The sequence below is a fragment of the Suricata suricatta genome, chromosome 4, assembly GCF_006229205.1.
Source record: "Suricata suricatta isolate VVHF042 chromosome 4, meerkat_22Aug2017_6uvM2_HiC, whole genome shotgun sequence".
Taxonomy (NCBI): domain Eukaryota; kingdom Metazoa; phylum Chordata; class Mammalia; order Carnivora; family Herpestidae; genus Suricata; species Suricata suricatta.
Window position 1 is genome coordinate 113,225,236 of NC_043703.1, and position 14,230 is coordinate 113,239,465.

At 42.0% G+C, this 14,230-nt stretch overlaps 1 protein-coding gene across 17 annotated transcripts in view; it reads right to left on the reverse strand.

Moving 5' to 3' along the window:
* AAK1 (AP2 associated kinase 1) overlaps nucleotides 1-14,230 on the reverse strand; it is a 164,417-nt gene that overhangs the window by 46,147 nt on the left and 104,040 nt on the right. For all 17 annotated transcript variants that reach the window (XM_029937520.1, XM_029937527.1, XM_029937526.1 and 14 more), the window contains 6 exons: nucleotides 12,207-12,328; nucleotides 10,754-10,835; nucleotides 10,123-10,255; nucleotides 6,776-6,879; nucleotides 4,574-4,653; nucleotides 224-378 (listed from right to left, as the gene is read on the reverse strand). In XM_029937520.1, coding sequence (XP_029793380.1) covers nucleotides 224-378; nucleotides 4,574-4,653; nucleotides 6,776-6,879; nucleotides 10,123-10,255; nucleotides 10,754-10,835; nucleotides 12,207-12,328 — 676 coding nt within the window. The remainder of the gene's footprint in view (nucleotides 1-223; nucleotides 379-4,573; nucleotides 4,654-6,775; nucleotides 6,880-10,122; nucleotides 10,256-10,753; nucleotides 10,836-12,206; nucleotides 12,329-14,230) is intronic.

Sequence of the window (14,230 nt, forward strand, 5' to 3'; positions counted from 1 at the left end):
CAGTGGTCTTGTCCTCCACAAAATTCAGTGAAAGGACAACCCTTTTGACAGCCACTTGCCATATAATTTCAATGGGAGTTCACCTCCTGTTCCTCAAGCCAAACCATTATTTCTTATGTGCCTCAGAATCCTATTCCTGAAGCAAAAGTAAGCTTTCCAAGACTAGTGTAATATTCAGGATAACAAAATGTATACCAAATTCCAAACCATCCTAGTTACTGACCTGCAGCCTGGGGTGGGGGCTGAACTGTGGCCCTCTTTCGAGGTGTCAGAGCTGGCTGGATGGGAAGGATTCCTGGGTTTGGCTGAGTCTGCCCAGCCTTAGGCCTCTGACGGGGTGCAATTGAAGTCTCTGTTGTGGGAATGGGATCTGTCAGTCTAGGAAAGGAAGCAGGGAAAACAGATTCACGTTAGAGTGTGGAAAGTCGGGGAGGGGTAGGCAGAGTACTTGATAGATTGGCTTTCCCTTCCACACCCATCCAAACCTTCCAGATCTCCTACATCAACGTCTGCCAAAGGGTGCTCCACAGGGAGTTATGTGTTACAAGATGTTATGAAAAAAGGCTTGGTGGGAAGTAAGTTATAACACACTGTTCAAAATATACCAAGCAGATTTCTTTCCTGCAGCAGAACTTCTCACATGTGAATGTGCATGGAGAACTTCGAAGAGTGCACTATATGGAATGTAATGTTTCTCTAGCTAATCAGACCTTGGGATCCTTCCACCTAGTATCTCCTAAAATTTCCCAGAACATACTTTGGGTGATGATGGAAAGGGGTTTGAAGCAGGTTGTTTTCAAATGCAGAGGGAACTCAATCTTGGTTAGAACTAGCTGTCAAAATAGTCGCTCTACAATAAAAAAGCATGGAAATGAGTGAATCCAATAAGGCAACTAAAAGGAATAAGTAAATAATTTAAGATAAAGGATTTGCGGAATATGGCATGTATCTATTTCTTCCAATGCACAAGGTGCCCTTCTTCCCAGGATAATAAAATTTCTAGCTGTTAAATTTATACAATTTTATATGCCAAATATATTTCAATTAAAAACTTCTTTAGCTGGGCACTGGGCCACCCAGAGTAAAAATCACATTGCACAGCCTCTCTTACAATCAGGTGTAGTCAATGTGTCTGAGTTTTGGCCTTACATGGGAAAGCAGATTGTTATATGGTAATTTCCAGAAACTTTAAGAAATAACTTGTGTATGCCATTTGTCTCTCTTCTTCTTTGGCCATTTCTTCATCCTGCTGCTTGGAACAAGGATGTTACCATCTTGGTCCATGAGGTCATGGGCACAATGGTAGATATGGCATGGACTACTTACCTCCAGACTTTGTTTACCTGAGGGAAAAGATAAATGTCTATCATTTTGGACTTTAACTCATAGCCAAATCTAATCCAAATTAGTATCAGGAGGAGGACTGCTATATGGTTCACTTGTTCCTTGTGATGGTGTTACAGTTCAGATCGTAACTTCCAATCATTTAGAGCAGTCCAGGCAGTTGGCTACTACCTAACTCAGATCAGAGTTGTTGTCTTTTCTTTTTTTTCTTAACATATTTTAAATTAAAAACATTTTTATTTTATCTTTTTAATTTTTTAAATGTTTATTTATTTTTGAGAGAGCGAGGGAGTGAGCAGGGGAGGGGCAGAGAGAGAGAAAGACACAGAATCCGAAGCAAGCTCCAGGCTCTGAGCTGTCAGCATAGAGCCTGACGTGGGGCTCGAATCCATGAACTGCCAGATCATGACCTGAGCCAAAGTCGGATGCTTAACCAACTGAGCCACCCACATGCCCTCCCACCCCCAAGAATTTTTATTTTAGAGAGAGCGCACGAGCAGGGGAGAGGGGCAGAGAGAGAGAGAGAGAGAGAGAGAGAGAGAATCTCAAGCAGGCTTCATGCTCAGCACAGAGCCCAGTGCAGGGCTTGATCCCACGATCCTGGGATCATAACCTGAGCCCAAATCAAGACTCAGGATGTTCAATCAATTAAGCCACACAGGTGCACTAGAGTAGTTATCTTTTGAAAAAGCACTTTATAGAGTATAACTAAAATTAAGTGCAAAATAAACAAGCTTCACGAATATTTCCAAAACATGTCTGGCACAGCCTCCATGAAATGCAAAGCAGGAAGCAAAGCAGCTGGCCCCATGTCCGTCCCTAAGACAGCTCTATAGTGGACCCTGAGGTTTTCCTCTGAAATCCTGCTAGAAGGATGTTCTTGTGTGGGGTAGAGAACTGATAATATAAAAGCTATCTTACTTAGGGAGGCTGGAACCTGGGAAGGAAGGTAGGAAGGAAAACAGGACAGATGCTGAAGAAAAGGAAAAAGCTGTAAGAAAAATACAGTTAAGGGTGAGAAAGTCAAACAGACTTCTATAGAAACCAAATGCCAAGAACCTCTACACTGAATGGATTTCTCTTAAGGGTAACATCCTAGAAATAAAGGGATTTGGAGTCAAACAAAACTATATTTGAGCTCAGCTCCCCACTAACCGTGCAGTAAGAGGTATGTCATTTTACTCTTCGTGCCTTGGGTCTCTTATGCGTAAAATGGAGAAAATAATACATCATGAGGCAGATGTGAACATCAAATCCATCAATGACTGTGAAAACTGTTCATGTGAACTATCGACTGCTCAAAATGTTAGTCTGTATGAACTTCAAAATGCTGTGAAAAAACACAGACCCTGCGGCCCAGAGCGCTGGCTCCGTTGTCCCCTCCATGTGCTTGTGGCCAAATCACTTAACGAACAGAGCAGAGTATGGATGCTGAGGTTCTAGGTTTCTTACTAACCACTTATTGATTAACTGCCTTGGGCAACTTACAATTCTGAGTCTGTTTCCTAATCTGTGAAGTGAGAACAACAATGAGGGAAACAACATTTCAAGGAAAATAAAGTCATCTTACTTATATAAAGAACTTTATATATGGTCTGGTACACATGAGGCCTCCGTGAAGAGGGGTCACTTCAAAACCAGAGTTAGAAAAACTGCCCTCTCAGGACTGGGGAGTAAATATGAGAACACCAATGAAATCATTATAGATTATAGATATGGCTGTAAGGTCTTCTGTGTGTTCTCGCAGCATTACTGAATCCATACAAACTAACAGCCTGGGCACTCTACAGTTTACAGAGCAGTTTTACGGGACAGATGCATTTGCTGTTCACATCTGCCTTATGATGCAGGTATTGTTTTCTCCATTTTACACCCAGAGCACCGCTCAAATGGTAGGATACTGTCACTGCTATAAATGTGTGGGCTTTGCGGGAATGGATCCCTGCTCAGCCTCAGTGCCCGCCATAGTGGGGCCTGGTGCAGTCTGTCCATAAACCCAAATGCTCGGCTAATCAAATCAGCCCCAAAAGCAATTTCCAGAGGTGGGCATGGCAGACTTAGGTAAGAAACACACTACAAAGTAACAGCATGGATACAGTTTGCTAAGTTTGTTTAAAAGAATTATTTTAGAGCCACATCGGCATTTATATTTATTCTATAAATGTTTAACGATGTTTTAAAATGTAGAAATTATTTTATGGTTCTATGAAACTCACATATTCCCATCTAAGGTACACTGTTGATAGTTCACTGGTAATGTTTCCTTGGCATAGGAACATGGTAGAATAAAGAAGTATAAAACATCTCCTCGACCAACCTCAGAATTTGCCATCTGGAAGCATAGCAGCCATGAGGATGTGTCCTGCAGACCTTCAACATGTAAGGGTGCAAAGGCCACGTGCCCCAGCTGCTGTGCTCCTGAAATCCACTGCCATGTTCACTCCAAGGCCAGGCTTCCCGCAGCCTGCTGTGAGCCTTAACATTCCAGTCACAGGGCTATTAAAGTAGGCCTGTTCCTGGGACACAGGGGCTCCTCTGGTAGCTGACTTTGGCTTGAGGATTCCCAGACACCTTTGGTGAGCCTTCCTTAAATTGTGTGGCAGTTTCTAAGTCAGTCACTTCCACCCAATCTTCCTTCCTCTCTCTGGTTTAGACTTCCATTGCCTTCTGATGGTTCTCCCAGCCTTCCCTGGCTCCCTCCCTAATTTCTCTCACGACCAAATAAAACCCTAGATTCCTCAATCCTCTTGGCATCTGTTTCTTCGAAGACCCCACACTCCACGGTATGTGATTAGCTAAAATCCACAAGCTCTTCTGCTGTTCATGGAGTCAGTGCCGTGACCTGCACTCTCCTGATGTGGCTGGGGCCTCAGAAGTGAGAAAGAAGGGGCGGGGAGGGCCTAGGGCGGTGAACCAGGCTACACAGAGGCCAGGACACACGTCTAGGACCCTCTGGGACTAGCCATATTTAAAGTCTGCTGTTGCCTCGTCTCTGAATGCCCCTGTGCCTCTTCATAAGCAAAACAAAGAGCTGCAGAGTTCTTGATTCTCTTTCAAATGTACATAACCGTGTTTCACTCTGTTCCGCCTTGCACTCCCACAGAACAGTTTCTGCCTAGAAGAGAACCTGCCCTCCTGCTTTGCGCGGCGGCAGCGTTAACGAGGCACCTTCCCTGCCATGGTGGCAGCTGCTGCAGGATGTGTGCACGCTCCGGCAGGCACTTCTTACCTGGCCTTTGGCTGGGTCTTTTTTGCAGCTGCCTCACTGGCTTTCACTGGTTCAGGAAGCTTTGCAGGAATGGGAGAGTTCTAGAGAATTGAAAGGAAACCAAAAAAGGACATTACAGATTTCTTTGTAAAAGGATAACCAGCATGACCGGGCTGATGGAAATATATGTCGGGGTCTCCCAGAGGGGCTCCAGACCCTGATATCTACTAGAGGTAAGGGAAGTCAATCAAAGGTAGATCCCACCAGACTCAGCCCCACTCAGGGAGGCAGCATATCAGAGACGAAGACAGAGTAGCCTGTGTGCAGGGCACTCCTTCCCTGCCTCTTCCGAACCTTCTGGAACCTTTGCCTCCTACCGCACAGCTGCGAGGTGGTGTTAAGAAAGAAATGGGAAAGAGATGTCTGTATTATCTATATTACCATTTAAGCTATCAGCGAGACCTTGGAGAAGTCAGCGCTAACCATCAGTGCACCCATCTGATGTGCATTCCATCTTCTGGCTTGAACACTGCGAGAAAACCACTGCTACGACCCATCTGGTTGCTGAGCCAGTGGTACCCCTCAACCCGCGAGGCCAGCAGAACTTCTCCACCCGGATTCTGCGCCAGCCACCTAACACCAGCTGCTGAGGGAGTGCTACTGTCCCCGGCCACAGGACAACTGCTTAGCAATGGTGAGTGAGAACCAAATGGCTTGAGACTTGTGAAGTTTTTTTTTTTAAATGTTTATTTATTTGAGTGAGAGAGACAGAGTGTGAGCAGGAGAGGGGCAGAGAGAATCCGAAGCAGGCTCCAGGCTCTGAGTTCTCAGCACAGAGCCTGATGCAAAGCTCAAACTCATGAACTATAAGATCATGACCTGAGCTGAAGTCAGACACTTAACAGACAGCCATCCAGGTGCCCCGTGAAGTTGACTTTTTAAAACTAGTTACCAATCTGAATGCTTCCAATTATGTTTTAGGTTATTTAACTTTATGAATGGGAAAGTGGGAAAGCAGAAGAGAAACATGGCCATGTTGGGTTCCTGTACAGGATTTCTCATTTTAATCTGGAAACCCGACAAATGGAATACTAGTAATAGTACTAATATTTAGGCGTTTATAGGGGCGTCCCATTTCCTTCATGCTTCCAGGTGGGGAGAGTTTCTGCTAGAATATCTTTCCTTGCTTCTCTTCCATTCCTCAAACATTCCTCTCCCAAGGGAGAAGGGTGACTTATTTGACTGATAGGACTGGGAGAACAATGTGAGCTTGCCTGGCTCACCCGTGCCCTCCCTCCTTCAGGGGAGAGCCTTCCCTCTGGAATCAGGCATTCCCGGCTCAGTCATGCGGATCTAATGTTAGGGGGTCTGACTGGTCAAGCTACATTCTCTGACTCAATCTTATTAGTAATAAAGCCAATACTCTGAGTTCCATCTGGATGATTCCCACATCTGATTCCAAATGTAGGAGTGAAAGAGGAGTGTTATTTATTAGCACCCTCAAGCCCCAACAGTGACATCAAAAGTTCATTACTGGGAAAACTGAGAAGACAATTTCAGATTAGAACTTATTTATTAAGGCATCCATTAGTAAAATGGTCAAGGTAGCTGGATCACACCACGGCATGAAAAATATGCTAAGACCATAAAAAGGGTGTTTGCAAGCACTGTACTCTGAAAGCTGCTGAGTACAGAGCTTAGAATTACTAAGTGTAGAAAACATTCGTATGGCCTGATGTGTGTGGGGAGGGTGGCGGAAAACGAGTGTGAGTTATAGGTGGCAGGCAGCAGAAGCAGAATCAAGAAAGTTCTGCCGCAATAAAGGAGAAAAGGGACAAGGGGCTTATGTTCTGGCAGGTAGCACTGCCTCAGGAAAGCAGCCTGCCTTACCACTCACTGCTAGATAAAAACAACAGGCACTTGGATCTTAGTGAACTGTGGAAGTTGACAAGACAGTAAGTTGGTCAATCTTCACCCAAAGTGCTCAATTTGAACCCTAGGGAACTCTATTTTTTTGGTGTAATTGCCTTAGTTTAATAATTAAATTCTATGGGAAAATTGGATTCTCTTTATAGTAATTGCTTCATACTTAGCTTTGCTTGAATGCCCCCTATCAGATAAAACAAGGGACATCTATAGTCATTTAACAGCTGGTTAACACCTCAGGAATTTTAAACGACAATTTGATCATGTTTACTTTCCCTAAATGCATCTTTCACATACCTGTACATTAGGAATTGGGCATTCTTTCTTGAGTAGTTTGAATGAGAAGTAAGACACCTGGTAAATATCCGGCCTTTTGTCAGGGTCTGGTTCCAACATATATCCTAAGACAAACATATGTGAATTTACTTAATAACATTCTAATATCTATTACATTGCCTAGGAAGTATAATTTCTGTTACCAAATGCTATTTTCATTTTTATTTCTCATAGAAGTCAGACAGTATAATTAGCTCTTTTCCTCCCCGCTCAGAAATGGAAACTATAACTTCCCTAACATTTGTAATATCTACAAGAAAGTAACAAAGTTTCTGAACTATAACAAAGATACTTAAAGTTCACATTCTGTGACTTGTGCAACAGGGACCCAAGCAAGCTCTCAATATGAAAGTTACCACCTTCATGTTCTGGCACCTATGAAGTCACAGGGTCTTGCTTCTGGCTTCCTTAGTTCATAATATTTTGCTAAACTAATGATTATCCTTGATAAAAAAAAAAAATCAGGGTTTTTTCACTTTTTTTCTTTCCTTTCTTTTCTTTTCTTTCTTTTTTTCTTTTAAGTAATCTCTACTCCCAATGTGGAGCTAGAACTCACAATCCTGAGATCAAGAGTCTCATGTTCCACTGAATGAGCCAGTCAGGTGCCCCTCAAAACTCAAAATTTAAGAACTGACTTTTTATTCCGTTGTTGGAGATATTAGCTGGTTTCCATTCTCAAAGAAATTACAAAATAATAAACCCATCTCTAATTTTACATGATCTACAGAACACTTGTTTATTTCCAGGCCCTTTAAGCTTCTGCCCTTTCTGAAGCTGGAAAAGTCCCCAGGAAAAAAAAATCTTTGTGAAGACATACAGACAGACACATGCATACACGCCAACAACAAAGCAAGGCAATTTACTGTTTAAGGAACCAAATGAGTGGTTTGAACACTAAGTGCAGGCAAAACTGATGAGGCTGCAGTCTTGGGGAAGACTTGCAGAAGAAGCAGGGTTTGGGCTGGGCCTTGAAGGCAGGAAAGAGTTTAGTCAGTCAGGGGAAAGAAGGGGAAAAGATATTCTGGATGAGAGAACAATCGGGGCAAAAATGGACGTGGAGAAAGGCAAAAGAGCGACCTGTTATGGGGAAATCCAGGTGCCAAAAGGACAGAACAGAGATTTCCTTGTCAGGGAACACAGGAAAATAAGGCTGAGTGGCTGGGTGGGTGGCACCAGAGTATGAAGGGTCTAACATGCCATCCTGAGAAGCTGGGCCCTATTGTGGGACCACTGGCAAACCATGACGTTTACTAACAGGGACGTGACAGGGTGGCATTCTGTTAGGACTGATCTCATGGTGAAGCAGTGCTCAGCTGACTGAGGGAGGAGAGAGACTGCTGGCCACTCCACCAGTACGGGCATGACCTGGCCGAGTCTCCACACACGGTGGCAATAGTGATGAGAACAGAGAATGGGATGGAACCAGGAGAAACTCCAAAGAAAAAAATGCTGCTTAGAAAATGGCTGACTCTTTACTCTGTCTTATGAGCCAGATCCAAACCTTAAACTTCAGTTATCCAGGCTTGAATGGTAACACCACTGATAGAAACTGAAAAGAGAGGAGAACTGTATATTGGGAGTAAATGGGCAATCACAATAAATTTTAGAACTGTGGCTTTAGGGAGCCCATGAAATCTTCAAATAGTTTGTAAACTGAAATAGGTCAGAGTTTGGGAAAGATGTCAGTGTTACGGATATTTAAAAAGGCTTGCTTTTCCCAATATGAACTTGCTGTACAAATGTAAAAAAGAGTATGTATTACAAAAATATCCTACCATTCTAGCATCAAAAATGGCCATTTTCTTATCTATATCCTTCCAACCTTCATGTACGAAGCTGCAATTCTAGAACAGTAGTCCCTCCTTATCCACAGGAGACACATTCCAAGACCCCCAGTGAATGCCTGAAACTGTGGAGAGTACTGAGCCATACATAAACTATGTTTTCTCTTCTATACACATATCTATGATAAAGCTCAATTTATAAGTTAGGTACAGTCAGAGATTAACAACAATAATAAAATAGAGCAATTATAACAATATGCTGCAATAAAAGTTATGTGAATCTGGTTTCTCTCAAAACATCTCATGATATTGTACACACCCTTCTTCTTGTGATAATGTGAGGGCACAACATGCCTACGTGATGAGATGACATGAGGTGAATGACGCAGGCACAGTGACGTAATGTTAGGCTGCTAGTGACCTTTCTGACTAGATGTCAGAAGAAGGCTTATCTGCTTCCTGCTGCAGTCAGCTGTGGGTAACTGAAACCGTGGAAAGCCAAACCATGGATGAGGAGGGACTACTCTAATGCTTTACCACTGAAAACAATTCAACAACCATTAAATGCCGTAGTTCATTTCTTTAAAAGCCCTCCACCTCCCTTTTTTGGTTTATAAACAGAAGAAGTTGATTGGCACAGTGGAATAGGCAGTCAACTAAAAGCTGTAACTATGTTAACTTGGGTAAGTTACCTCTACTGTCTCAGCCTCAGTTGTCTCATTTGTATAATGAGGATAATTGTATTTACTACATAAGACTTTAAGAATTAAAACAAGTACAAGTAGGCCCTTCACAAATGTCAGATGCTCCACGGCACACGTGCTTCCATTTTCTTCAGTACAGCTCCACGCAGGACCCAAGCTGGGTCACTCAAGATTTATAACCCATAATGGTTAAAATTCAGATCCTGAATCCCTTGACCAATGCAAAAAGATGACAAAATATCTGTTTCACATTTGAGCACAAGGGCTTGTGCAAAGATCGCTTGTTCTGCCATCTGGTTAATGAATTAGTACATATGCTTGCTGTGATGATGCAAAAGAGTGGGGAATCTTAAAAAACATTTTAAACAAAGCGTTGAGCTTAAATGCTTGCTATCAAAATCCAGGGATTAACCTAAAGAGAGAAAAAAACCTAGTTCCACAGAGTTATATAGTCTTAATTATGTATTCACTCCAGCCAACGCACAGCAATCATTTCAATTTGAGTTGCTTCCAGTTTTGCAGAGATGAATTTCTTATCACTTGATAGGAGTCAGCTGGACTCTTTCATACTGACTGCAAGAGAACAGAGCAGTACTGTGCTGCTCAAAGCATCATTAGGATTTCTGCTCAAGCCTAAGAGAGTTTAGATTTCTAGCAAAAAGACCTAACTAGACACTGTGGTATCTTTGAGTGACTGACTATTATTGACTAATTTATCTTTGCATCCAACCTATCACTCTTGGGATCTCATCCCTTTGGCCCCTAGTTCATTCCTAGAGATTGGAGATAAAAATATGAAACCAGAAATTGAAATACTTACTAATTAGGCAGTGCATGTCTTGGGAATATCGAGAGTTATCGGGAATTGTAAAGTTTCCATCACAAATTGCCACCTGACTCTCTCCAAATGGCAAAGTGAAGTAGCATAATTTATACAACAAACATCCAAGAGCCTAAAAAAAAAAAAGCAGATTGCTACGAGTCGTTTATGTACCATAACTGCAAATGGGTCTACTGAGACATGCTGGCATCATCCACCTTTACTAGCAGACATAATAACCATGTACAATGAACCTATTAGAGACTTGATTTTAGAACTCAGCACCACAAGTTAGCTGCTGAGTTACAATATTTCTACCAGCATTACAAATTGTGCTCCAATGGAGATCAAATATTTCAGTTATTTTGCTCTTAGGAAGTAGTAACACATATATGAAAACCACCTAATAGTGGGCAGGTCACCTGAATAATTTTCAGAGAGCTCTAAAATAATTTCCTTTGACACACTTCACAGGGCAGTGGCTGGTCACCCCAAGAATAAGTCTGAGAGATAAGGAGACAGTGATATAGTCCAGGGGCCACTCCTGCTATGGCACTGTCTGGAGGAGACTTGGGAATTTACAGTCAAGACTGCTGGTATCTGAGATGTGGATAGGTTAGTTGACACCTACCCAAATGTCTGCCTTCGTAGTGATGATTTTGCCACTGTACAGGTTGACCATTTCTGGTGCTCGATAGGACAGCGTTGTGTATCTACAATCAAGAGATTTGTTTTTTGTTAAATATGTCAATGCTATCATTAACAACCAGGGGTAGCAGAAATACTTTTAAAATACATTTATATTTATATTAATAAAGTCTAGTTCCCTGGGAGCAATCTGCAGATGAGAGTATGAAATCTTAGTGCAGATAAAATGAAAAGCTGTCCTTAGTACACACCCATGGCCCTTTAGAAGCAGTCATTCTATCTGAGAACGTGTGGAGACACAGATACTAAGGCACTTAAACTCTAAAAGCAACTTTTCTCGGATCCACAAATGAAAAACTCTTCTCCTGCAAATCCTTATTGTTTGATACTATGTCTTGCTGATTTGTTTTTAAAAATAGTAATTCCCTTAAGTGGGGCTCAACGTGGATGTGCAATACCAGCCGAGACACCGCAGAATGGCAGAAAGAGGACCCTGGCTGGGGTGGCAGGCAGATGGACCTCTGCTGCTGATGAAGCAACAGTCTTCCTCTTATCTCTGGCTCAAAGAAAGAGTAGTACAAGCTCCACTTCAAAGTGAGCGTCTTGAGGGGACCTTGTGGCACAACGGTAGTGCGTCTGACTCCAAAGTGAGCGTCTTGTGCGGCCAAGCATGGGACTTACACTGCTTGAGTCTCTGAAGCCCAGAGGACACCATGCTTTAGGTGTCCACCAGTGCTTTGGACCAGAAGTCTTCCCGCCCTAGGCTTGGCTGCCAAGAGTGATGCAGGAAAGGAGACTAAGGATCAGGATATAGGTGTGCATAATAGCTTGCTGGTTTATCAGCAGTTATTAGTGAGTATTGTGGCCTGTAAAAAATCTAACACTCTTGACAATAGGGGTAAATGGGTCAGGTTCTTAACTGGAGCCAGAAATCTAAAGAAGCTTTTTCTCATGGAAGTTAGTGATTCAGTATCTGTAGAGATGTCACGTTCCTACTTACCATTAATTCCACTAGATTGGTGAGCTCCTTAGGAGCAAGAAGGGATACACAGCAATGCAGGGTTCAGTGAAAAGCATGTCCAACTGACTGATGGTGTCACAGTTGTTGGGATTCACTTAAAAACATCACAGTAACTCTATGGTTTGTGCACCATTCTGCTGTGTGATGTAAGTCAAAATATATATGTATGGGTGACCACTGGTCTATTGAGAAAGTGCTGTATGATTCCTTCATTTTACTCTGTTGATCAATGCTTGGAAACCCCTTCCACATCCTCCTCTTAGAATCAAACACCCCCACTGCCAACATGATGCTCTGAGACAAGGGGCGCCATGACTAGCACCATGGTCTTCCCACCCTAACCTCATCCACAAGCTCAGAGTCATGTTGCTCATCTGGTAACGGATGAAACTCCAAGAAAAGAGGAAAGGCTTACTTCTTAATCTCATCTTCTACTGCATTGACTCCCTCAGTTTGTGGATTCTGAAATTTGTTGGTGGCACTTCCAAAGTCACACAGGACATAGTGGCCTCGGTCATGCAACAGGATATTTTCAACCTGAAAAACATTCCCCAACCACTCAATCCAAGATATTATTTAGTAATGCATATGAAAATTTGGCTCATAGTCACGTAAATAAAATATTCTGTTTCTGATAATCCCATTAATATGCACTGGAAAGTTCTTCACCTCCCAAGTATCTCTTCATGGGTCATCCCAAGTGAACAAAAAGAAAAGCACAATAACAGGGTAAAATGAAAGTAGAAGGGGCAGATAGAGGAAATTCCACAATGGAGAAACAAGAGTCCCATTTACCTAGATTTCCAGCCACATTTCTCACCTCAGCAGAAATAGTCCTAATACTTTTAAGTCGCTGTATCTTTTCTCATGCTCTTCTCTCAATCTAGAACGTTCTCTATGACCCCCAGCCCTCACCCAACTATCAATATCCCATTCATCTTCCAAATTCCCGTTCAGATGCCATGTCTTCTTTGAGGCCTTCTTCAAGCACTCACTCAAATGTCAATTTTTCCCCATGGTCCTTTAGAACTTCATTTCTCCTGATGTCAGTGATTTCACTTGAGCCTTATACATGCATATACCAATTTCTTTACTATAATATGTTAGGATTTCCAGAATTAATAAACATTTGCTGTATTTTAGTTACTTCTCAAAGCGATTATAGGCCTGTGGGCAAATGCCCAGTTTTCTTGTTGAAGTGTTACCTTGTCTTTTTATAGATGAATTCTTTGGACAGTGAGTTAGCAGTTCCAGGTAGAATGGAGCTTACAAAGACCAGAATCTACAGAAATCCCTGGTATCAAAGGAGTATGCCAGTGCAAGAATAACTCTAAAATAGTGGGCACTTCTGTACTCAGGATGTACGGAGTCATTTTTAGGCTAGGTGAATTGAGTTGACTGGTATGTTGGAGGACAGACCTGGCTATGCATGGGCAGTAAAATGGCAGCCACAAAATCTTATTAGGTCAGTAAGTCTGTAATCTCCATTGTCTTTTGTCTTCAGCCTACCAAAGGCTGATCACCTTTGGAAAACAAAGGCCAGAGTCTACTATAAGCTCCCTAAAGACAGGCAGCATCTCTTCATCATATTTGTAGCCTTCTCTATCAGTGCCTAACGTAGTGCTTGGTACAGAAAATGTTGGTTGAATGTAATAAGTTAAAAATAGGAACACATTTAATACTTTGTGTGTGTGTCTGTCTGTCTGTCAGAGCAAGATAGGAGCTACCAAATACCAAGACCCTACTACTACTATTGGTTCTTTAAAAAAAAAAAAAAAAAAAAAAAAAAAAAAAAAAAAAAAAGCTTGTCACTTGTGACAGTCTCTTGTTCCAATACTCATTTCTACCTACACTTGCTTTAATTCTTCTAAAAATTACATTATGTATTATAAAAATGTTAATAGTCTGTATCTGCTAAATCTAATACCTAAAGTCTTTGCTGCAAACTGATTCTTTATTTATTGTGTCTTACTCCTACTGAGTCTCACTTGTGGCATTGTTATGAGGGCTTTTGTGCTGTTAACTCATGTTCCTTGGAATTCATCTGTGGGAAGCCTCTGAGGCATGAGTTTAAAGTCTATTGTTCTTCCAGAAAGGATATGCTTTTGCACCTGGAGCACTACTAACCTACAATCACTTTAACGTAGAATTTTGACCTTGGGATTTTTAGTCACATAAGACAGTGTGAACTATGGCTATCGCCTCTTGTGGATACATTCTTGTTCTCCAGAGACAAGGCTAAGGCAAGCAAATATGTCTACCACCTACAGCTTTTCAAAAGCTCATCAGTTTAACCTGTTTACACAAAGTGAAATAGTTAAGCTATCCTGAACATATACTCACTTTAGGAACTTAAATAATTCCAATAAAGCAATACTAATATTTCTAATCTACTTTAGAGGTTATAAACAGTACAGCTACCAATTCCTGAGCTTTTAC